The following is a 25,795-nucleotide window of genomic DNA, read 5'->3' on the forward strand; positions in this document are numbered from 1 at the left end:
AATGTAATACTAAAAAATCAGGCCGGGCGCGGTGGCTCACGCCTGTCATCCCAGCACTTTGGGAGGCCGAGACGGGCGGATCACAAGGTCAGGAGATCGAGACCATCCTGGTGAACACGGTGAAACCCCGTCTCTACTAAAAATACAAAAAACTAGCCGGGCGCGGTGGCGGCGCCTGTAGTCCCAGCTACTCGGGAGGCTGAGGCAGGAGAATGGCGTGAACCCAGGAGGCGGAGCTTGCAGTGAGCTGAGATCCGGCCACTGCACTCCAGCCTGGGCGGCAGAGCCAGACTCTGTCTCAAAAAAAAAAAAAAAAAAATCAATGTGATATGCTGTATTAACCAATTAAAATAGAAATAAACATAAATACAAATCCAGAATCCATTCATAATAAAAGTGCTCAAAAAAAAGGGAATATTGGAAAATTTTGTCAACCCAAGAGATGGCATGTATTAAAAACCTACAACTAATGTAATACTCAATGGGGGATGCAATGTTTAATCTCACCATTTTGAAACAGCATGGTTCCGGTAATCCTGATCAGTGTAATAAGGTTAAAAAAAAAATACAATAAAACTCAGAGTGGAAATAGATGAAATAATCATCTCTGCAGACTATATCCTTAAATTAAAAAAAAAAAAGGGTACTAAAATTAGTAAGTTAGTTGAGCTGGCTAAACTATCCAAAGACATATAAAACCTCCACTGGAGGGTTATTTACGTCACTGTCTTTCACCCAGTACTTATGTACATGTTCAACCAAAACTTACATAGCATACTAAAAGACAAAAAGAAGAAAGTTTAAAGCACAAGCATCAGAACCAGATACAGATACGGAATTATTAGACTATGAATTTACAGCATCTATGATCAATATACTAAGGGTTTTAATGGAAAAAAGTGGACTACATGTAAAAACAAATGGGTAATGTAGGTAGAGTTATGGAAACTCTAAGAAGGAATAAAAAGGGAATGCTAGAAATAAAAAAATCACAACAGAAATTAAGAATGCCTTTGAAGGACTTATTTAAATAGACTGAACATGGCCAAAGAAACAATCAGTGAGCCTGAAAAATTATCAATATAAATTTCCAAAAATGAAACACAAATAGAAGAAAAGAATGAAAAGGCAGAACATTCAGAAACTTCAGGATAGTTATAAAAGGCAAAATACATTTGCAATGAAAATATCAAAATAAGAAGAGAGAAAGGAACTGAGAAAATATTTCAAGCAGTAATGACTCAGGATGATTTTTCAAAATTAATGACAGTCTCCAAATCATAGATCCAGGAAGCTCAGAGAAAAGCAAACACAGGCTAGGGGCAATGGTTCACACCTGTAATCCCAGCACTTTGGGAGGCCGAGGTGGGAGGATCATGAGGTCAGGAGTTCAAGACCAGCCTGGCCAACATGGTGAAATCCCGCCTCTACTAAAAAAATACAAAAATTAGCCGGGCTTGGTGGCAGGTGCCTGTAATCCCAGCTACTCAGAAGGCTGAGGCAGTGAGTCGCTTGAACCCGGGAGGCGGAGGTTGTAGTGAGCCGAGATCACGCCACTGCACTCCAGCCTGGTTGACAGACTGAGACTCTGTCTAAAAAAAAAGAAAGAAAGAAAAAGCAAACATAAATACCTGAAGTCTACACCCAGATCTATCATTATTTGAACTGCAGAAAAATCCGAGACGAGATAAAATCTTGAAAGAAGCCAGAAAACAACAACAAACAACCTTAAAAAGAAACAAAGAATTAAATTGGATTTCTCTTTAGAAATCATGCAAACAAGACTAAAGTGGAGTGAAATACTTAAAAGCATTTAAAGAAAAACCCACCAAACTTAGAATTCTATATCCAGCAAAATCATCCTTCAAAAGTCAAGGAAAAACACATAATTTCTCAGACAAAAACTGAGGCAATCTGTTGCCAGTAGACTGCCCTGAGGGAAATGTCAAAAGAAGTTTATCAAAAAGAAGGAATATAGGCCAGGTGTGGTGGCTCACATCTATAATATCAGCACTTTGGAAGGCCAAGGTGGGAGGATCCCATAAGCCCAGGAGTTCAAGACCAGCTTGGGCAACATAGTGAGTGAGACCTTGTCTCTACAAAAAAATAAACAAAATAAGCCATGTGTGGTGGCCTATGCTTTCAGTCTCAGCTCTGTGGGAGGCTGAGGTGAGAGGGTCGCTTGAGTCCAGGAGTTTGAGGTTGAAGTGAGCTGAATACTCCAGCCTGGGCAACAGAGCAAGACTCTGTCTCCAAAAAAAAAAAAAAAAAAAAGGAAAATAATATAGGTTACAAATTTGTATCTATGTGAAGAAAAGAAGAATATTAGAAAAGGAATAAATAAAAGTAACATAAAATTCCGTTCTTACTATTCTTAATCTAAGATAACAGTTTGCTCAAAATAATGATAGCAACAATGTATTTTTTGATTACAGCTCATGGGTAAGTGAAATTTATGACAGCAGTGTTATAAGGGATAGGCAGGAGGATCAGGGAATACTGTTGTATGGCACTTGTACTATCTGTGTAATGTTATGGTGCTATTTAAAAGAGGACTTCAATTAGTTATAAATGTATACTTCAAACTCAAGGGCTGGCAGTTAAAAACAGTTAAAAAAGTATAATTTACTCAATTAATATGCTATGAGAGGGAAAAATGTTGTCTTATACAATGCTCAATTAAACCAGAGAAGGCAGAATAAAAATGGGATACACACACACAAAGAAACAGCAAGGGCAATGAATAAAAACCTGTAAGAAATATGGTAGATATTAATCCAACTGTATCAATCATCATTTTTAATGTCAGTAGTCTAAAGACATCAGCTAAAAGACAGAGACTGTCAGAGTAGATTAAAAAAAACAAGATCTAACTATATGGTCTACAAGAAACCCACTTTCAAAATAAAGACAGTGGTAGATAAAAAGTAAAGGGATGGAAAAAGATAGGCACACACAGTAATTTAAAGAAAGTGGGAGGAGCTATATTAATTTAAGACAAAGTAGGGCAAGGAAAACTATCAGAGATAAAGAGGGGCATTACATAATGGTATCTGGGCCAATTCTCCAAGAGAACATAATAGTTCTTCATGTGTATGTGTCTAGCAACAGAATTAAAATATGTGAGGCAAAAACTGATAGAACTGGAAGGAGAAACAGATGACACTACTATTATAGTTGGACACATCAACATGTCTCCCCAGTCAGTTAAGGACATAACTGAACTAGACAGCACCATCAATCAGCTGGATTTAATATCAACATTTGTGGAGTATTTTATCCAAGAAAAGCAGAATACACAACCCTTCTCACACAGAACATTCATCATGATAGACCATGTTCTGGGCCATAAAATGCACCTTTAACAAATTTTAAAAAATCATATAGAAGTATGGTCTCAGACCACAGTGAAATTAAACTGGAAATCAGTAACAGAAAGATAGCTGGAAAGCTCCAAAATACCTGTAGACTAAAGAACACATTTCTAAACAACATACATATTAAATAATTCAATAAAACTTAATACTATTTCTAACTAAAAAAATAAAACATCAAAATTTGTGAGATACAGTTATTTTTAATGCTTAGAGGAAAATTTATAGCATTGAATGCACAAATTAGAAAAGATCTAAAACAAATAATCTAAGCTTTCAGGTTAGAAAACTAGAAAAAGAGCAAATTAAATCCAAAGTAAGGAGAAGAAAAGATATAATTAAAATTAGAGCAGAAATCAATGAAACTGAGAACAGAAAATCAGTGGAGAAAAACTAACAAAAGCAAAAGCCAGATCTCTATAAATATCAATGAACTGATAAACCTCTAGACATGTTAAATAAGTGTATTTCTATCTGCTCCCTTGCATTAAAATTTTTAATATGTTTTAAAAATTTCAATAGCTTTAGGGGTACAGTGGTTTTTAGTTACATGGATGAATTGTATAGTGGTCAACTCTGGGCTTTAGTGTACCTACCACCCAAATAGTGTACGTTGTACCCAACAGGTGACTTTTCATCCCTCACCTCCCTCTTCCATCCTCCCCTCATTCTGAGTCTCCAGTGTCCACTCTACTACTCTGTAGACCTCTGCATACACATAGCTTAGCTCCAACTTCTAAGTGAGAACATGCAGTATTTGATTTTCTGATCCTGAGTTACCTCATTTAGGATAATGGCCTTCAGTTCCATCTAAGTGCTGCAAAATACATTATTTTGTTCTTTTTTATGGCTAGTGGTATTCCAAGGTGTGTTTGTGTGTGTGCATTCCATTTCCTTTATCCACTCACTGGTTGACGAGGACTTAGGCTGATTCCCTATCTTTGCAATTGTGAATTGTGCTGCAATAAACATATGAGTACATGTATCCTTTTGTATAGAATGACTTCCTTTCCTTTGCGTAGATACCTACTAGTGGAATTCCTGGATCGAACGGTACGTCTACTAGTAGTTCTTTGAGAAATCTCCATACTGTTTTCCATAGAGGTTGTATTAATTTACATTCCCACCAACAGCATGTAATCATTCTATTTTTACTGCGTCTACATTAACATCTATTGTTTTTTGACTTTTTAAAAATGACCATTCTGAATGGGATAAAATAGTATCTCCCTGTGGTTTTATTTTGTAGTTTCCTGAGGATTTGTAGGGATGCTGAACATTTTTTCCTATGTTTACAGACCACTTGCATGTATCTTCTTTCGAGAAATGTGTATTCACGTTGCTTGCCCACTTTTTAATGGAATTATTTGACATTTTTCTTGCTGATTTGAGTTCCTTATAGATTCTGGGTATTAGTACTTTTTCAGAAGTAAAGTTTGCAAATATTTCCTCCCAATTTGTAAGCTGTCTATTTACTTTGTTGATGATTTCTTTTGCCGTGGAGAAGCTTGTGAGTTTAATTAAGCCCCATTTATTTATTTTTGTTTTCACTGTATTTGCTTTTGGGGACTTCAGTCACGAATTCTTTGCCTCGGTAAATCTCCGGAAGAATTTTTCACAGGTGTTCTTCTAGAATTTTTTATGGTTTCAGGTCTTATGTCTCCAATTCATCTTGAGTTAATTCTTGCATTTTTAATAGTGTTTGTTTTGTGCATGTAGATGCTGTTACTTGGTGCAAATAAATACGTTTCCTCATTTATGCTACAAATGATCTACTTATCATATTTAATATCTGAAATCTACTTAGCCCCAAATTATTATTGTTGCCTCCGTTTACTTTTTGTGTCATTTGATTAAGCTTCTCCTCATTATTTTTTCCAGTTTGCTGTGTAATTTTATTCTAGGTGAGATTTTGTAAGGAAAATCTAGTTCTATTTCCTAACCCAATTTGAAGGCTTTTAAAGCTTTACCTGTATACATTTCATGCCAGAAATAACACTGGTTTTGACAGCTGTTTGTGTTTTTATATCCTAAGTACAAGCCTCATGACCAAAAGAAGACATTGATTAGAAGGTTTAGCCATCAGAATGTCTAGCAGATATTTGGAACACATCTTTCTTTGACCCAAAGTTTAAAAGTGGGCCATTATTTGATTGTGATAAGGAAAATATCAAATAGAAACCTATTTTCAGCCTTTTATTTCTCTTCCATTGGTGCATCTGTTCTACTCCTCTGGCCCTGCTTCACTTGTGAAAGTAGTAGCTTACAGTCATTAACCTCTGCATAACTGCCATCAATCACCAAGCTCTTCAGGCTGAATATCTCAACCAGAAAGTAGAAAGTCATGACTCAGAAAAGTTCCACTTCAACTTTGGCATGATGCTTCACAAATGATCTTGATACACTTCGCAAAAATGTGTCCTCAAACCAACTTCCATTATTGACCATGACTATTTTCCAGCACTCAATCCCAACCTTCCACATTCTCATTGCTTCCCTCCTTCCTGACTTCCCTTTCAAATCTTCTCTTCCCTCTCTCCTATCCATTTCCTTAGCCCTCTCCTCCTTAATCATTTCCACAGCTCTAATTAAACTCTGATTTTCCAGACATACATACTTCCATTCTCACTCCCAAAAGTTAGTGCTATATTTCTAGCCATTAGACAACTCTATCTGAAATTAATTACTAAAACCAACTATAATCCTCTTCCTTAAACTTTCTCCCAGTATTTTCCCCAGTATTGCTAGACTTAAAATAGGAGTCCTCAATTTCTTTATAATTTCTGTGGAATTCACACTTCCTTTCCCTTCGTTGCCTATGTTCTCCTTCAGTAAGGGCTCTGTCACTTAACACTGTATTACTGCAGTAGTCTCTTAATGAGATCCCCTTTTCCAGACTCTTCTCCCTACGAGTCTATTCCAACAAAACTTGAAAAAAATCCAATTACCGCATGTCATTTCCTTACTTCAGCATCTACAGTTCTGGTAAGTAGATCAAGCAAACATATGAGGTCAGCTTTCAAGAAGCCGCACTGTATTCACAGGCCACCTGTCCGCTGTTTACATCCAGATTCTATCCGCCACAGATTCCAGTTCCTCCAGTCAGCATATCTTCATGCACTTCTCTTGTTACTACTTTATTTTTTTCTCACATTGTTTTCCCATTCTGAAATGTCACATTTCCTTCATTTCCCAATCCTGTATTCCTTCAAACACATTTTCCCATGAAGGTTTCCAAACCCAGGGAGGTGGAAGTGGAGTTAAAGGAGCCTTATAGTAAAGAAAATCAAGAAAACAATGATGGCAGATAGAAGCATAGTCTATATAAAGGAATGGAGAGTGCTAATAATGGTTAATGTGTAGCATTTTCGACCACTTTAAAATATAATTATCTAAAGCAAAATCTAATTACCATTACCATGTATTGTGGTGTTTATTAACATATGTGAAAGTAAACTGTAAGAAAATAATAGCCTAAAGAATAGAAGGAGGACACAGAAATACGCTATTGTATGTAAATTGGTTATGACTGAAGGCAGACTAAGTTAAACATGCGTACTGCAAACTCTAGAAACAACCTCCAAACAATAAAACAGACATACAATGAGACAATAGCAGTGATAAAATGGAACCATAAAATATTCAACAAATCCAAAAGAAGACAAAGAGAAAAAAAAGGAACAAAGAAAAAAATAAACAGCAAGATGATATATTTAAACCCAACTATGTCATTAAGTGCATTAAATGAAAATGGGCTACACATTACATTAAGTCATAGTTTCTAACGAATAAGAAAAAAACAAGAATCGACTACATGCTGTCTAAAAGAATATCCACTTACATATAATTGGCATAGGTTAAAGGTATAATGACGGGAAAAGATATATTACACAAAAGCAAGAGAAAGGTGGAGTACTTATATTAATATCAGATGAAGTAGGTTTCAAAACAAAGATTGCTGCCGTCTATACAGAAGAACATTTCCTAAGGATAAGGAGGTAAAGATGAGTGCAGTGATGTATGCCTGCAATCCCAGCTACTCGAAAGGCAGAGGCAAGAGGACTGCTTAAGCCCAGGAGTTCAAATTCAACCTGGATAAAATAGCAAGACCCCCATCTCTTAAAAAAGAAAAAAAGAAAAAGAAAAAAAAAGATGAGGTAAATTCACCAAGAAAACAATCCTTAATCTAAATATGTATGCAACTAACAATGGGGCTTCAAAATACATGAGGCAAAACCTAAAAGATAAAGTTCACGATTACAGTTGACGATATCAACAATCCTTTTTCAGAAACCAATAGAACAAGTAGGCAGAAAATCAGTAAGAATATAGAAGACATGAACAATACTACTAGCTGTCTTGACCTAATGAACACTAGTAGAACAATTTATGCAATACAAGCAGAATACAGCTGACCCTTGAACAACATGAGTTTGAACTGCATAGGCCCACTTACACCCGAATTTTCTTCTGCATCTACCACCTCTTGAGACAGCCAAGTCCAATCCCTCGTCTTCCTACTCCTCCTCAGCCTACTTACCATGAAGACAATGAGGAGGAAGATCTTTATGATAATCCACTTCCACTTCATGAATAGTAAATATATTTTGTCTTCCTTATTTTATTAATAATATTCCTTTCCTGTAGCTTACTATATTATAAAAATACAGTATATAATACACATAACATACAAATATGTGTTAATCAACTGTTCATTAAGGCTTCTGGTCAACAGTAGGCTACTAGTAGTTAAGTTTCTGGGGAGTCAAAAGTTACTGGGTTTTGAGCATGGTGCCCCTAACTCCCGCATTGTTCAAGGGTCAATGTACAGATTCTTTCAAGTGTATATAGAATATACAGCAAAATAAGTCATTTTCTGGGCCATAAAACAAATCTTCTAAAGTGTAAAACAATTAAAATCATATAAACAATGTTCTCCAACCATAAGAGAATTAAGCTAGGAACCAGTAACAGAAAGATAACTGAAAAAATCCATATATTTGGAAATTATGGAATTACGGAAAATTGGAAATATTTGAAAATTGGAAATTAATCAACACACTTACAAATAACCCTTAAGAAGGAATCACAAGGGGAATTAAACCTCTTTTGAAATAAAAACACAGCACATCAAAATGTGCAAAGCATGACTGACAGTCCTTAGAGAGAAACTTAACTAGATGACAAACTCCCTGAAAGACACAAAGAGCAAAATCCATCTGATTAACAACAGATAACCACAGCAGCCCTGCAACTATTAAACACATTGAATTCACAGTGAAGAACTTACCAACAAAGACAGAACTCCAGGTCCAGGGAGAGCTTCACTGGTAAATCCCACCAAATATTTTGTTAATAAATAACACAAATCCCACAAAAACAATTCTATAAAATCAAAGAGAAAGGAGAAGTACTTCTCCTTTTGTTTTTAAAAAGCAAACATGGTCCTGAAGTGAAAATTATACAAAGACATTTTAGGAAAAGCAGATGACATAGTAATATCACTCAGGACTTCAGGATGCAAATATCCTTAGAAATACAATGTACCAATGCTAGCAATATATAATAACACATCATGAACAAGTGGGTTTTTCAACAGGAATGCAAGGTTCACTCAACTTTGGAAAATCAGTGTTAATTCACCATTTTAATAGGACATAAAAGAGAAAAGTCATATGATCATTGCAGTAAGTGCAGAAAAAGCTTTAATAAAACTCAATACCCATTCATGATTTTAAAAACTCTCAGTAACCTAGGTCTAGAACTTCCTCAATCTGATAAAGGAGGTGTAAAACACCTATATTAACATCATGTTTTTATAATATATTATATTCAAATAATTCTGGGCTTAGAGAAGACTTACAAAAATATAGTACACATAGTTACCATATACCCTTTACCCACCTTCCTCTAATGTTAGTACCTTATAAAGCCATAGTATGAATATCAAAACAAAGAAATTAACATCAGTACAATACTAAGTTTCTAAACTACCAACTTTATTTCGATTTCACCAGTTTTTCTACCAATGCCCCTGCCTAGTCCAGGACCCAACCCAGGATCCCACATTGCAGTTAAGTCATCATGCCACCTTAGTCTCTCCAATCTATGAGAGCTCCATCATCATTCTTTGTCTATCACGAGGTTGACACTTTTGAAGTTATCAGGCCAGGTATTTTGAGGAATGTCCTGCCATGTGAGTTCTTCAGGTTTCCTCATGATTATATTGAGGTTATGCATCTTGGAGAAGAGCACTTCAAAAGTGATGTGCCGTTCTCAGAGCATCTTATCAAGGGTTCCATGAAGTCAGTATCTTACTTACTGGTGATGTTAACTGTGATCACTTGGTTAAAACTGTGTTTTCCAGATCTCTCCACTGTAAAGTTAGTCATTTTACCTTTGTAAATGATAAATATTCACAGGGAGATATCTTGAGAGTATGGAAATATCCTCTTTCCTAAACTTTTGCTTACTAATTTTAGCATTCATAGGTGAATCCTGAATGAGCAATTTTCACTCTGGAGTTCTAATGGTGATTTTCTACTTTCCTCATCTCTTTTACATTAATTGGAATTCATCTGTAAGGAAGACATGTCCCTCTCAACACTTTATTTATTTAGACAATCAATCACTTATTTATGCAATATAGACTCATGATTACATATTTTATCCTTTGGGTCATAAACTAACACTATATATTTTATTACTGAAATTGTTTCAGCTTTCGCCAGAGGACTCTTCAGGTTTGGGTACTTTCTATGTCTTGCTTTTTTTTTTTTTTTTTAAGGCTCCCTCCTTACTTTCTGACATCACAAAATTCTCCAGACTCATCTTTTTTTCTTCCCCCATACTAGCGCTGAAATCAGTCACGCCCTCAAGGAGCCTTGATTCCTTTTATTGGAGAATAATACTTAGAAACCCAGATCTGGCTGCTAGATGTGCTCATTAACATCATATTTAATGGTGAAAGGTGCTTTTCTCCCTAAGACTAGAAACAAAGTCAGGATGCTCACTCTTACCACTATTCACATTATAATGAGGGTCTTAGCCAATACAGCAAGGCAAAAGAAGAAAGAAAATGCATACAGATTAGAAATCAAGTAAAACTTTATTTACAGAAGATATGATTGTCTGTGCACAGAACTGTAAGTAATCTACAAAAAAGGTTACTACAACTAATTCTTGCAAGCCTGCAGGAGAAAAGGTCAATACGAAAAAATCAACTGTATTTCTATATAGTGGCAGCAAAACAAAGTGAAAATGAAATTCTAAATATCATTTCCCTTGGAAGACATGAAACACTTAAGGATAAACCTAACAAAATTTGTGTAAGACTTAAACATTGAAAATTACAAAACATTACTGAGAGAAATTAAAGATGACTTAAATAAATGGAGATAAATTGCATTCATGGATCTGAAGACTCATTGTTAAGATGTCAGCTCTCCCTAAATTTATCTACAGATTCAACACAATCTCACACAAAATCTTAGCAGACTGACAGAGTGTAAAATTTATGTAGAAATCTATATAGACATTAATCTAGATAAATTCATGCTATAAAACACCCTGCTAGAGAATCTTAAAGCTTGAAGGTACTTAAAGAATCATATCTTTTGCATGAGTAAATGACCTGTCCATTTCCACAAAGAAAGCAAGAAGCAAATCCAGGACCAGGATCCAACTTTGTTCTTTCATGTTTTGACACTGTGCTCTTTAGAGTGGAACATCATGCTACTTGTAATTCAGATTACTTCACTTTTTACTTTGCCTAGAAAGAGATTCAGATCTCCTCAACAGATGCCAGAATCTCTAGATGTGCCATCACCTCTTGATGTGCAGCAATAAGTAGAAAAATAGCCAAAAATTATGTGATAATAAATTAATAAGAATAAATTTACCAAAACTTATTAATAAAAATGTAACAATAATCCCTGATCTTAGGAATTAATTGACTTTTACAATAAATTACACATTTTAAAGATATAAGGACTCCATAAAAATGTTTTACTTTATAAATGATTTAGTAATTTACTGAAACACTGAAATTTTAACTGAATTCATTAAAACAGCTACTAACATCAGGCTGGTTCTCAAAATTAATTTCGTGTTTGTCTGTCACATGATACAAACCCAGATAGACTCAATCACATTTTCCTTTCAGAAAGAAACTGAAATTTAAAAGTGCTGCTATAATAAAGTTGCTTCTTCAAGTATGTATGGGGCTGCAGAGAACACCAGAGCCTTGGGGGTCACACAGATGCCGTGAGTAAGCCTGTAGATGGCATCAATCCATGACCAATCTATTGTTTACAGAAACAGTCATTTTTTGGGTGTGCTTCTTTATGCAAGATATTTAACACTTTTGCTCAAATTAAGTGGCACCCATTAAAAAAAAATAATTATAACAACTTGAAGGAATTTATCTACATACTTCATCAGAAGTTGTTTTGGCAGCTCCTCCTCCCTGCCAGAGCTGCTGGCTCCCCTAATTCCATTCCCACATGGTAGCTGCTGGCTGTCTTACTATCACCTTTACACTGGGCGTGTCTAGCCCAGTGGAGCCGAGATAGGATAGGCCTTGCTTCCTTACCGGTATACTGCTTGGGCTCTCAGAGCTTTCTCCAGGTGGGGCCAAACTCTCATTTAACATGAATAGCTGAACACTGAGATAAGGAAACTCTGTAGCTAATCTTACTGTCCTCACAGGACTAAGGAGGTCCATATTTTGGCCTTTCTTTGAATTTACAGGGCCACATGGGTACCCCAACCATCGTCTCTTATAGAAATGGTTCTTTTCCTCTTCTTTTTTTTGGAGTAAGTCCTCCTAGAAGAGGGTGTCTAGAAGGGATGATATTTAGTTGTAGCTTATTACTAGCTATTTATTAAAAATAAAACCATGCATGATTTCTGGGAGACACAGCAAGCCCTCGTCTCTTCCAGGTTCTTTTGTCGTGTACTGACACGATGAAAACAGTACACAGCTCATTAGGGGCATTCCTATATATGCATGCAACTCATAAGGAACATCCTCAGTGATACAAAGTGGATGTAAAATTGTCTATAAGAAGATAATAAACATTTAGCACATTTAAGACTGCTCAAATGATTCTCATCAAAGTTGTGAAGGATTCAGTATTTAACATGGTACTTTACACATAGAAGAAACTCAAGATATGTGAGTTGAATCGAGTAGAGGTGTCTAACATGAGGCACCTATTTTAAATTCCTAGTTACAAGAAACAGAAAATCACCATACTCCCAGTGACCAATAACACAATACAGACATGATATTGTGTTACTTCCTCCTAACCCATCTGATTCATATGACCTAATTCTGTCTTTACCTTAAGGCTTAACAGAGAAGAACACCTGGCACATAACAGACCTGAAATAAATGTTGTTGACTAATAAATGTTTCGGAGAAAAATATGAAATGTTGGAATACACTGAAATGGATGAACTAAATTACAGAAAAATTTGGAGTAAATTATTGAATGAAAAATATTTCATAGTAAAAATTTTATATAAGCATCTGAAAATCAAAATATCAAAATCAATGAATGTACTAACAGTATCTGAGGTAGTATAAAAAAAAAAAGCGGGGAGCGGGGGACAGACATAATAATATCCCGCTCTTGAACTTAAGCAAAAATTGCAGTATTTAAAACAAGAAGGGTGGGTGCAGTGGTTCACGTAATCCCAGCACTTTGGGAGGCCAAGGAGGGAGGATTGTTTGAGCCCAGGAATTCAATACCATACCGGGCAACATGGCAAAACCTACAAAAAGTACCAAAAAATTAGGCAGGTATGGTGACTCACACCTGAGGTTCGAGTTACTTGGGAGGCTGAGGTGAGAGGTAGAGGCTGCTGAGCTGTGATTGTGCCACTGCACTCCAGCCTGGCCAACAGAGACCTTGCCTCAAAAAATACATAAATAAATAAAAACAAGTAATAAGCAGATCACAATAAAACTAAACATACATAATTAGTAGTGTTTTGTTTTTTTTTTTTTTTTTTTTTTTTTAAAGAGATTGGGTCTCACTCTGTCATCCAGGCTGGAGTACAGTGGTGTAATCATAGCTCACTGCAGCCTCAACCTCCTGGGCTCAAGCGATTCTCCTGCCTGCCTTAGCAGCCTCCTCAGGAGTGTGCCACCACGCCCAGCTGATTTTTTTTTTTCTTGTAGAGATGGGGTCTCACTGTGTTGCCCATGCTGGTCTCAAACTCCTGGCCTCAAGTGATCCTCCCACCTAGGCCTTCCAAAGTGCTGGGATTACAGGCATGAGCCACCATGCCTGGCCTAGCAGTATTCATTTTGTGGGCAATAAAGTTCTGTTTCAAATGACAGAGAAGTCCAAAATAAGACATTGTGTTTACTAATTCATTAAATATTAAAAACAAATTTCTTTAAATTCCTTTTAAAACAAAGATTTGTATAAATGAATCTGAAGTGTTTACTTTAAAATTAAAGACACAAGGGCAAATTAAAAATTTTTAACTAGTTTTCTTAAAGAAAAAATAACACTGGGTATCTTTTTTAAAATTAAAGAAATAACAAGAGGCAAACTAACAAATTATTATGGGAAAAAATAGAAAAATAAATTCTGTGATCATGTTGAGTAAAATTTCAAGAGGCATTTAGGGAGTCAAAATTATAAGTAAAATTTTGTGCACAGAAGTTCAGTAATCACTTAAATGTCGGTAAAATGGAAAGTATCATTACATCATTAACTTTTAATCACTTAAAATATTTTTGCTATAAATTCATTTTAGCAGTGCAGCCAAAATATGTACACACTATGCCATAAAGATATCTTACCTTTTTATCATATACATCTTGCCAGTTTACTCCAGAAAAGAAACTGTGTCTCATAATTTCTTTTGCATCATCTGGTCCTCCACCAAGGCTATGAGAACAGAAATAAAATTAAGTATAAAACATTTACATAAGCTCAAAGCATAACCAAAAAAAAAAAAAGGTTTTGTGAAAGTGTAATTTTCTGCACAATAAATAGTTCTTGGGATAAACAGCTCTAAAAGTAAACAGCTTTTGCTATAAGTTCAATTTTTCCTAATATGCTTATAAGAACTAGCTTCAGAACAGTATAGTATTTGCAAAAGAGCAGAGGCTTTGGAGATAGATCTGGAAGAGGCAACCATCTCTGGCACTTATGAGATGTGTGACAACAGAAAAGAGGCTTAACCTCAGTTTTCTAATCTGCAGAGTGAGGAATAATAACATTTGCTGGTGGGTCACTGTAATGGTTAGAAACAACATAGGAATATGGTTTGGCTGTGTCCCCACCCAAATCTCATCTTGAACTGTAACTCCCATAATCCCTATGTGTCATGGGAGGGACCAGGTGGGAGGTAACTGAATCATGGGGGCGGGTTTTTCCCATGCTGTTCTCATGAGAGTCAATAAGTCTCATGAGATCTGATGGTTTTACAAAGGGCGGTTCCCCTGCACATGCTCTTGGGTGCCGACGGGTAAGATGTGCCTCTGCTCCTCCTTCACCTTCTACCATGATTGTGAGGCCTCCCTAGCCAAGTGGAACTGTGAGTCCAATAAACTCCTTTTTCTTTATAAATTATGCAGTCTCAGGTATTTCTTCATAGCAGTATGAAAATGGATTAATAATAGGTAAGGAAATTCTGGTGTTTTCTGGCTTATTCAATTTAATATAGTACATATTACTAAGAATAAAAGAGCTTAAAGTGAGAAACAGGAAGAACAGCAGGAAATGAGGGAAAAAGAACAAGAAAAGGAAGAGAAAATAAACCTATATATCTGAATTTAATATAGTAGGCTTTATTTGAACTTGTTCATTATTAGAAATGATACGTACCGGTAAGTGCTTAACAACCAGCTCTCTGTGAGCAATCATGCATTTATACAAATATAATTTTTTTCTTTTTTTTTTTTTTTTTTCAAGGGCACAGTAGATACCAGGTGCTCAGAGCAGAGCAGCCACGGAGCTACTGGGACCGAACCTTGCCTGACCTAGCCACCACCACACCCCAGACATAAAAATTTAAATTTTACTGATATAAAGAATGCAAAACACAAAATTTACAAAGATCATAGAATATACAATGTTGTGTATTGTAAATTAGTCACCTGATTCTCACAGAAAACTTGTTAATTTTTGTTGTACTCCAAAGCCACTAATGGATGCAACTTACGATTAGTTCCAACATGAATACTGGTTGACATTTTCGTTTATGTTAAAGTCAAAGCTGAAAGTGATACAATGGAGACTTCAGAACTTCACTTGTCAGTTATGTGAGTGACTTCTTTGCTAAATGGTTAATAACTTTGGGACAGTGGAAGAAGACTCACTTTTTGGTGCTATTTACAATGTAACGAATATGGACACAACAGACTTTTAAATTTAATCTGCATTATTAACATTTTCTCTTAAGTCTAAACAATCAACAAGACAGTAAGTCCAGCCCCAACTCATAGTATTGGCCAATTCTGGTGGTATAAATTCTCCCACCGTGGCCAATTTTGAGCTACCAATAAGATGTCACTGAACATGTAGGCAGAAAGAGATGCATCGTACCAAACCATTATATATTATGTCCATACAGATACAACAGACATAACTAATCTCAAAAATACAGATAACAGTGAAACATAACAAATTAAGAAGTAATGAGTTTTGAGTATTTATGACCTTTGCTTTTCCTATTCTTAACTAGTAAATTTATATAATTTTTAATAATGACCATAATCTACAACCAGCTCACAAAATTGGTGAAAATTTCACAGTTGGTTCTTGAAAGCCGGTATATGCTAACTCCAACACATCACTGGGTTGGAAGAAAACCAAGTAGGTCACAGAAAACAAATACAGATGCTCCTAAACTTAACGATGGGTTATGTCTAGATAAACCCACATTTCAACTTAAGATGAGTTTATCTGGATGCAATTCCATCATTAGTTGAGGAGCATACTAAATAAGCATCACTTTTGCACCATCATGAAGTCAAAAAATTGTCAAGCCATCACAGGTCGGAAATCATTTATAATTATATAATTCTAATGACTTCTGGTTATTAGATCTAAGAAACACATGACTGGGAAGGACCTAGGACCCTTTGACACATAGTCAAAATGGAAAACAGTCAACTGATACCTGAGTATCTTTAGTGATGATAAATGATTCACACCAGCTGGGTCTCCAACTCCCAGATCCTTATAAAATTCTCTAAATGAACTATACCCCAGAGATGGGACTTTTAGGTTTGATATAATAGTGCTGTCTGATGATTGTATTTGGAATTTTCAGACTGGTAGTTCTGTATTCAGTGAGAGCTCAGCATTTCAGACCCTGCCCTCTTTTTCATTCTATTTCAATTGTGTAGGTTTCTTCCCCGGGGGACTGCAAACTCCTTTGAAGACAAGGAGAGTGCTGGATTATCCAAAAGGCATTCTAAGCTTGTGCTTAGGGAACCAGAGAAGCAAAAGCACCAAAACACATTTCTGAAAAGCATTTAATATTTTCAAGCATGCATCAACATAGTCTGCATGAGAAACATCAAAGCTCCATGGCATTTTCTTACAGTTATGTTATAGTTTATTTCAATACTGTTTTCATTTGAATTGTACTTGAGATGGGAGTTGGAGTGGAGAATCATAATCATTTTGTAAATAAAATGTTTTAATCCAGCTTCAGTTATCCATTTTTGTAACTCCTCAAGTTTTCTAGCAATACTTTGGTTTTGAACATAGCCAGCATTTATTCTATATTTATCAAATACATGTAAAACTAAAATATCAGCTATGAATACTATGCAAAGTCTGAGAATACAATCAGACTTCCATTTTAGAAGCTAGGAGAAATTCTTTAACACACTTCCTCAATGTGTGAAACTGTCAAAAATTTCAGTGTCAATGACTCTCTAATATACAATTTAAGACTTCAAAAATAATAACAAAATATGCTTTGAAGTAAGATATTTATATCTAGAATACTAAACTCCAGTATCAGAATGCCAAACTAAATCCTCAGCTACTATGAATTCCTTTACTATTAGGAACATCACAGAATTCACATTTTCCTAATGTCACTGAATACATGAGGTCATGCTTTTCCTATCAACTCTGCATAGGAAGATAAAGGAAGGGCTAACAGAATGAACATAAAGGAAGGAGAGTAAGAAATAAAACCAAAATGATAGTTGACCCTTGGATAGCACTAACAGCAATTCAATAAGACATACCAGAAAAATTCCAGTAGTATTTAAAATAGCTGTGTAGAAAAAAATGAAGAGTTGTATTATAATGCTATCATTACTTATGTTTCCAAAGACTTTTCAAGATCCTTGTTAGTTTTCTTTTCTTTCTGCCCCTGAAACTGAGGTTCCCTAAGATTCTGTCCTGAGGCCCTCTTCTCCTTATCCACTACTCTCGCCACTACTGCCTTGGCTCTAGCTACCTCCTAGATAGAGTTATGGCTCCCAATCCATATAGTCAGTTACTGTGTTTTTTAAAGCATTGATTCTATTATTTCCAGCTGCTCACTTGACATTTCCATCTTGGTTTTATATAGAAGCTTCAGACTCAGTGTACGCAAAGTTATTATCAACATCTACCCCCATCAAGTCTCCCTGGTTTGCATACCCTGTCTGTTAATCACCCTAGCTGGAATCCTCAGAGGGATTCCTGACTCCTCCTACTTCCTCACAGTTTCTAGTTAATCATAACCTCTATCACTTGTGTACTACTGCTTCAGGAAGGATTCCATCTATTATCTGAACAATTCCATAAATATTCTTTAAAAAAAAAAAAAAAAGACAGAGACTCACTCTATTGCCCAGGCTGGAGTGCAATGGTGTCAACTTGGCTCACTGCAGTCTCGACCTCCTGGGCTCCAGCGATTCTCCCACCTCAGCCTCCCAAGTAGCTGGGACTACAGCATGTGCCACCTCACCCAGCATTTTATTTTTTTTAACAGAGATGAATCTTGCTATGTTGCCCAAATTGGTCCCTGAACTCCCAACCTCAAGTGATCTTCCTGCCTCGGTCTCCCAAAGCGCTGGGATTACAGGCGTGAGCCACTGTGCCCGGCCCAATAAACACTTAACTGCTCTGCCTGCCCCTGGATCCTCACTCATCTAATCTGTCCATGACAAAGCTGCCAGAGTTATCTTTTCATGACACAAATCTGATTATACTATCCCTTGCTTTAAATACTTAAGCACTATTTCATCCTCTTCTGAATAAAGATTAAATATTTTCTAAGAAACCTAAAATCCTTATAATCTAATATCAGCTTCATTTCCCAATGTTACCCAACTCATATTCTACACTCTAGTCACTGAGCTTCTCAAATGCCATGTTCTTTTGCAGTCCTAGCTAAACTCTACATGTAAATTTCTGTGCTTGAGTGCCAATGCAAATTTGAACTCCTTTCTGATTCAGCTCAAGTCCCCCAATCCCCTAGACAAAGCCAATAATTTCAACAGTACTTTGTATGTAGTTTGACCTGAGCATCTGTGAGTATATGTTTTGTGCCCCAGATTATTCTATGAACATCTAGAGCAGAGACTGGTTCATCTCACTCATCCTTGTATCCCCTGTTTTTGCTGCAGCAGTGGAGGGGCTTGACACATCTATTATAAAATAAATTATTAGATCATTGAAAATACTGCATCTTCTCATTAGATCAATAACAACCTCCTGGTGAACAAACAGGAATTATTCTATTAATACATACCAGGCAGCTAACATTCTAAGAATTTGCCTCACATTCATTCAGTAGTTCCTAAGTACTGACTATGTGCTATTCATGGAGTAGGCTGACAAATTAAAAAAAAAGAAAAAACAATGAGACATACACATGAAAACCACAAGTAAATTTTGTTCTGCTAGCCATTTATATAGAGGGCCACAAAGTAAAGGGTGGTCAAAGTTGCCTGCTAGAATAAGAAAAGGATAAGATAAAAATTCACTGCCTTGAATACCAAGCCAAATATTAGACCAAAAAATCAAATAGATAAAAGTTGGCTGGACACAGTGGCTCACGCCTGTAATCCCAGCAACTTTGGAAAGCCAAGGTGGGTGGAACACGAGGTCAGGAGATGGAGACCATCCTGGCCAACATGGTGAAACCCCGTCTCTACTTAAATATTAAAAAAAAAAAAGAAAAAAAGAAAAAAAAAAAAAAGCCAGGTGTGGTGGTGTGCACCTGTACTCCCAGCTACTCAGGAGGCCAGGAGGCTGAGGCAGGGGAATTGCTTGAACCCAGGAGGTGGAGGTTGCAGCGGGTCAAGATCGTGCCACTGCACTCCAGCCCAGATGACAGAGCGAGACCCCCTCTCAAAAAAAAAAAAAAGAAAAAAAGAAAAAAAAAGATAAAAGTCACTACTCTGTTTAAAGGTTACCTATCACCAGGTGCTGCTCCTTACTTAATTGTAAAAGAATACTATTAAACGGAACACATTTCAAAACCTGAACTAAGAAATTGTTGCACTGTAAATAAGATACATACGAAATACCAAATAGGCACCAAGAAACTTGATTTCTGCTCTTGGTCTGCATGACTGTTCTGAGAGACCTTGAATGAATCACCTAACCCTCTCTGGGCCTTTGTTTTCAACTCAATGAAATGGAAATGAGAATAGTATCTCCCCTATCCACCCAGAAGGCTACTGAAAAAGCCAGGAAGTTAATATATGTGAAAGTGCTCTGAAAAAGAAAACAAAATCACTTTACACATATAAATAATGTCTCTAGCTAGGATTACAAAATGATTCTTGAATAATTCTTCACAAAGCAAAAAGACAGTATCTCTTTTATTATGTTTGCTTATTTCTGCTGAAGATAAAGTCATGCTCCTTATAAGGTTAAAAGCTAGAAGAATGCAATGAAAACCATTTCTAAGATAGACTTAAAAATCCAACTTTTTGGGATTCACTCATTAATCCAGTCAGTATATACATATACATATATATATATATATATATATATATATAAGCATCAACCATAAATAAAACATTTTCATAAAACCCTATGTGAGGTATTATAAAAGATTCAACAATATGTGAAATCATCTATGCTTCAAATGAGTAGACTCAGAGAAATACTGATATGCATAGATACCTAGATGGGAAGGCAGATATATAAATATACAAACACACATATAAGAGACATTTTGAAAATTAATAGTCATTTCACATGATTTACGAATTTATAAACATGAATGAATGTATAAACATGAATACAAAATACTGTAGTTCACTGAACAAAGCAGCAAGAGCCATAGGATTCTTGAAGTCATAGCCATAGCTACAAAAACAGAAATACAAAGTGTGTACAATTTTTTTTGCCATCAACCCTTTTAGCTATGCATAGAAAAGATTATTTTCAAATGACAAAAAAGCAGTTAGAGGCTGGGGGCGGTGGCTCACGCCTGTAATTCCAGCACTTTGGGAGGCCGAGGCAGGTGAATAACTTGAGGTCAGGAGTTCAAGACCAGCCTGTCCAACTTAGCAAAACCCCATCTCTACTAAAAATACAAAAATTAGCCAGGTGTGGTGGGGGTGTTTGTAGTTCCAGCTACTCGGGGGCTGAAGCAGGAGAATCACTTGAACCTGGGAAGCGGAGGGTGCAGTGAGCCAAGATCGCGCCACAGCACTCCAGCCTGGGTGGCAGAGTGATACTCCGTCTCAAAAAAAAAAAAAATGCAATTAGATATGTTAACACAGGCTGCGGATGGGAGGAGAGTATTGAAAAATAGGTCTATTCCTTTTATGAGAAATACAAAGGCCCAGAGACTGAAAGAAAGAAAAGGGATTCTCCTATCCCCACAAGATCAAGTAACAGAGCAATTAAGACATTTTCACTCATAATACGGGTAATGAAACTCTCAAAATCCTTATTTGGCAAATCTGCATAAAAGTTCCAAGTTAGGAAAGAGTCGAGAAACATTTTTAAATGTTCTATATTATGCAGTTAAAAATAAGTCAGGATCTCAGTGGGAAGATGTCTACACCAAATACACTGCTTCTTGGAGTTAGTTATATTTGAATTAATTTCCATCTCTCAATTTTTAACCACATTCATCAGTTATTCGCTGAGCGTCAAGGCTTACCGTTTATTTGGATCCTTTATCAAGAGCCCTGAAAGCAATGATTTTGCATCTGAAGAGAGTGTTCGAGGAAATTTAATGTCTTCCATTAATATTAATTCAAAAAGTTTCTCATGGTCCTGGTTGTAGAAAGGTAACCTCCCACACATCATTTCATACATGACAACCCCTAGGCCCCACCAGTCTACTGCTCGGCCATAGTCATTATCTTCTAACACCTAAAAGTGAAATCAGTAAAAAGATTAATTATTATATGTTAACTTTTAAAGCATTATTCATAAAACATAAGATTTTTATATAAAAATGAATCTTAACTTTCAAAGCCTAGGTAGTCTATTCTGAGATCTTGACATTTAAACTGTGAAGCATCCTACAAAAAACACAAATCGCATCAAATATGTGGAAAATTCAATATATATCCAGAAATGGCCAGTGTACAAAAAAGGGGCAGGTCGTACAAAAACAAAATCCCAAGTACATGAATATACATAAGGATCAAATGAAAAACGTTAGCTAGCATATTTACATATTTTTTCTTAGGCCTAGTGACTTTTTCATTCTGGTTCCACCCATGTGGACTTTAAGTAACAACTCAGAGCTAGGGTGTGCTGATTATAGAGCATATAACATGCACTACACATTCTTGCTTTAAGAAGAACTAAGTAATACAAATTAAACAGTGAAAGACAGTAGTAAACAAAGGCAATGTAATGGAGAAGTCTACAGGGCAAGACAATCATTAAGTTTGAAAACCTTTGGAGGTCTCTATATGTTTCAACTCTGTCTGGAACTATTTAATTGACAAAGTGAATATAATAGCTTATGGTATGAGCTATAATAAACTTTAATAGCCACAGCTTTGTACCTCACAACAAAAATTTCTGTTACAGCAAAAAAATTGACTTAATATCTGTGTGGTATATGTCCTTAAATTTTTCCCAAAATATATTACATGCAAAATAAATTTAGTTAGAAATGATATAAAAGTATCCGTTTGCCTATGTTGGAGCAACCTGTTCAAATGGGAACATGGTAACTTACCATTTGCCCCAGGAAAAATTTGGTTTTATCTTTTTATCAGATTTGTTCTTCATCCAATGGAATATTCCTCACCCATATGCAACTTTGAATATTTTATTTTAAAACTATATTTGATAATCTTAAAGCTTACTTTATTTGATCCTCTCAGCTTTGGAAAACCAGATCAGGAAAACCACATATATGAATTTATCAATTTAAAAACACTTATAACCGATTACAAAAGAGAACATTTGATAAGGACAAAGTAGTACTTGTGTTCCAAACTTCCTTAGTTCAAATTAAATATTTTCTGGAAGATTACTCTTACATGACTTTTATTTAAAATTTATCAATAATCTCATAGAATTACAGGTGATATTTTTGACAGTTACATTATGATTACCTAAAAATACTATGAAAGGCACTTTGGTAGGGTATTGAAAGACATAGGATATAATTTATAAGAAAAAATATGTTACTTAAAAGATCTATTCAGTAAGCATTTCTATTATGAAAAGATTTTTAATTCAGTTATATCAATGTTTGTTTTACGGCTAAAAAACTGAAAACTTCACTGGTAGGATATGAACACAAGTTTAGATCCTATGCTCTTCTAGAAATGTTTTGTAAATCACAAACTAACAAAAACATTTTCTGGAAGAACAACAAATTCTAGTTTTCATCATTAGCCCAAAGAATGTCATATTTTACTTGTTTGAAATGAGTAATCTGAGAACAAATAGAAAACAAAAAAATAACCTGAAAAAGCAGAAGAAATTCTACTTACATATTTATGTTAAAGAAAATGCTGCATATATTATTTTAAAATACCAGTGACTTCTGATGATTCAAGGATCTATCTCATGGCCAATTAGTAGAATGCACTGTTTGTGGGCCTTTATCTAACTGACACAAGATTTTAACTAATAACGACAAAAAAATTTAAATGTAAGTAACCTTTAACTGCATTCCTACAACACCAACAAAACAGTGGCATATACGGAAAGGAGCCAAATGTGGTTTTTAACCTCTTTTTTCATAAAACCATAAAAAGCATAAAAGCTGGATTAACTGCCTCCCGAACCCACATTTCACCAGCCGGGTTCTCATCCCCAGCTGGCAAAACTGGCAATCCTTTATTTTTGTTTAAATACCTGGTTTGCAGCCAGAAGGGAAAGTGAGTACATAAAAAGGGGGTTTTTTATTTTTGAAGAGAAATAAGCAACTGAAAAATAAAATTGCATTGTAAAAAAATCTGTTTGATAAAATTAAATACATTTTATTTAGCTTTGTAAAATGAATATTGATTCTTAAAATAAGTGATTTTGCCTCTGAACATACGTGCTTTAATTGATCTACAGATACATAATGCTATCATTAGAACTGTTTGCCGTATCACTTTGTATTGAACAAAACTGATGTAACGTATTGTCTTCTTGACGTGTAAACTTAAGCAATGATGAGGAGAAAACATCCTAACAACTAAAATTCCTCTTTACCTAAGAGATTTCACTACCAATTAAAAAGATTTTTGTCCAAATCCTATCTCCAAACAGCTATAAGATGAAACATACATAAATAAAAATAATGATTACACTATCTTACATGTGGATATGTATGTTCCCACTATTCAAACAGTATCCTTTCTCTTTCCTGAGTCTACATTATTTCAAAACACAATACTTTTAAATACTCTGGAAATCCCACAGTCAAATTAACCAATTTGAATCCAATAACCTCTTTCAGATTATTTTAAGAAGACAATTTTTCTCCCTCTACTCAAAGCACTTATTATTCTATAAATACATAACATACACAATTTACATTTTTTTAACTTAAGGATTGCAAAGTCTTTCTGGTTACCTCTGAGATTTTTTTTTTTTCTAGCTAAAAGGCTAATTTATTTCATGGTTATTGTGAGGGCTGGCTGAAAGATATGATAAACTGTGGTATAACGGACAGGTACAACAATGGTAGAGCATACTTCAACTTCATTAAAAGGTAATTTCTCATATAATTTGGATATAAATACAGATCAAAATATGCTCCTGAAAAAATCCAATGAAAGATTTATCTTGAAGAAATAAACTTGTGTCTCTTTTCCATAAAACCAACGTTACTGACTTTTAAATGAAACCCAAACTTTAAATAGGAAAGCAGACATTTGGTATTTCCTCTACCCCTACAGTCCTTTATAACCACAGATGTAGTTGTACTTTATACCTACCTTCAACATAAATGCCCAAACAGAGATGAAAGAGGGGATTTGGAACATTAAAAAAATGTAATTGTTAAAGACTGATGACAGGTCACATCAAATGAAAACTCAAACAGAGCACGAACTCTAGAAAATAAGGCTTTATTTCTAATAGGAGCCAGAAATTGCTTTACTTTCTGATATGATAAAACCTAAGACTCAAGGAGGTTACAGCAGATACAAACTAACATTAAATACCCTGGAAATATCTGATCAAGATTTGATGAAGACACTTACATTTATAAAACAGCCAGGTGAGTTAATAACAATTCAAGAACTAATATGTTTTAATTTCAAAGAATGATATTGAATGAGAAACTATATATTTTTAAATTATACTATCAATTCAAGTTACCAATGTAAATATTTATTTGGCTAATGGGCCTTTTAAAACAGAATCTATTCATTCCAATATTCTTTTACCAGGAGGATTTACTAGGAGGTTAAAGGAACACCTCCCTCAGCGTACCCACCAGGCCACACAATGCACCCAAGGCAAGCAATTATAAGGAGGCTATGTATGCCCTGGGGTGGCTTACTGCTCAATCAATAATCCTGACAGAACAGATGGGGGAAAAAATTAAACATCTAAACAAACTGTCTGCACACCTATGTTGTGAAAGTAAACTGCGAACTTGGATGAACCAATTTACCACTAATTCAAAAAAAAAAAGTTTTTTCCAGTAGTCTTACATTTCAGGTAACTGATAGATGTGTGTTTTATACCTAAACATACATCTATATCATTTATCATTTATGGGAGCCCTTCATATATTCTTAACATCACAGGTATGGGCTAAGGAAAAAAGACCTACAAATCTTCTCATTCAGATTTTAAAGTAAACTGCAGCTTCAGGAAAAGTATCCACTTCAATACGTTAAGATTATAAATTCTACAGTTGCTTGGTATGTTCTTCATAAATACATATTTTATAACTATTTCTCAACTGCTTTAATAATTTTTAAGTGACAGCAACTGCCAATGACATTTGCTATGAATTATATGAAGGCTGTACGCTTTATGGCCACCTCTCCTAGC

At 35.3% G+C, this 25,795-nt stretch overlaps 1 protein-coding gene across 4 annotated transcripts in view; it reads right to left on the minus strand.

The window, feature by feature from the left end:
• AKT3 (AKT serine/threonine kinase 3) overlaps positions 1 to 25,795 on the minus strand; it is a 375,054-nt gene that overhangs the window by 44,950 nt on the left and 304,309 nt on the right. For all 4 annotated transcript variants that reach the window (XM_030935744.1, XM_030935741.1, XM_030935745.1 and 1 more), the window contains 2 exons: positions 21,483 to 21,697; positions 14,197 to 14,284 (listed from right to left, as the gene is read on the minus strand). In XM_030935744.1, the coding sequence (XP_030791604.1) occupies positions 14,197 to 14,284; positions 21,483 to 21,697 (303 nt within the window). The remainder of the gene's footprint in view (positions 1 to 14,196; positions 14,285 to 21,482; positions 21,698 to 25,795) is intronic.

This window comes from Rhinopithecus roxellana, chromosome 8 (assembly GCF_007565055.1).
Source record: "Rhinopithecus roxellana isolate Shanxi Qingling chromosome 8, ASM756505v1, whole genome shotgun sequence".
In the NCBI taxonomy this organism is placed as follows: domain Eukaryota; kingdom Metazoa; phylum Chordata; class Mammalia; order Primates; family Cercopithecidae; genus Rhinopithecus; species Rhinopithecus roxellana.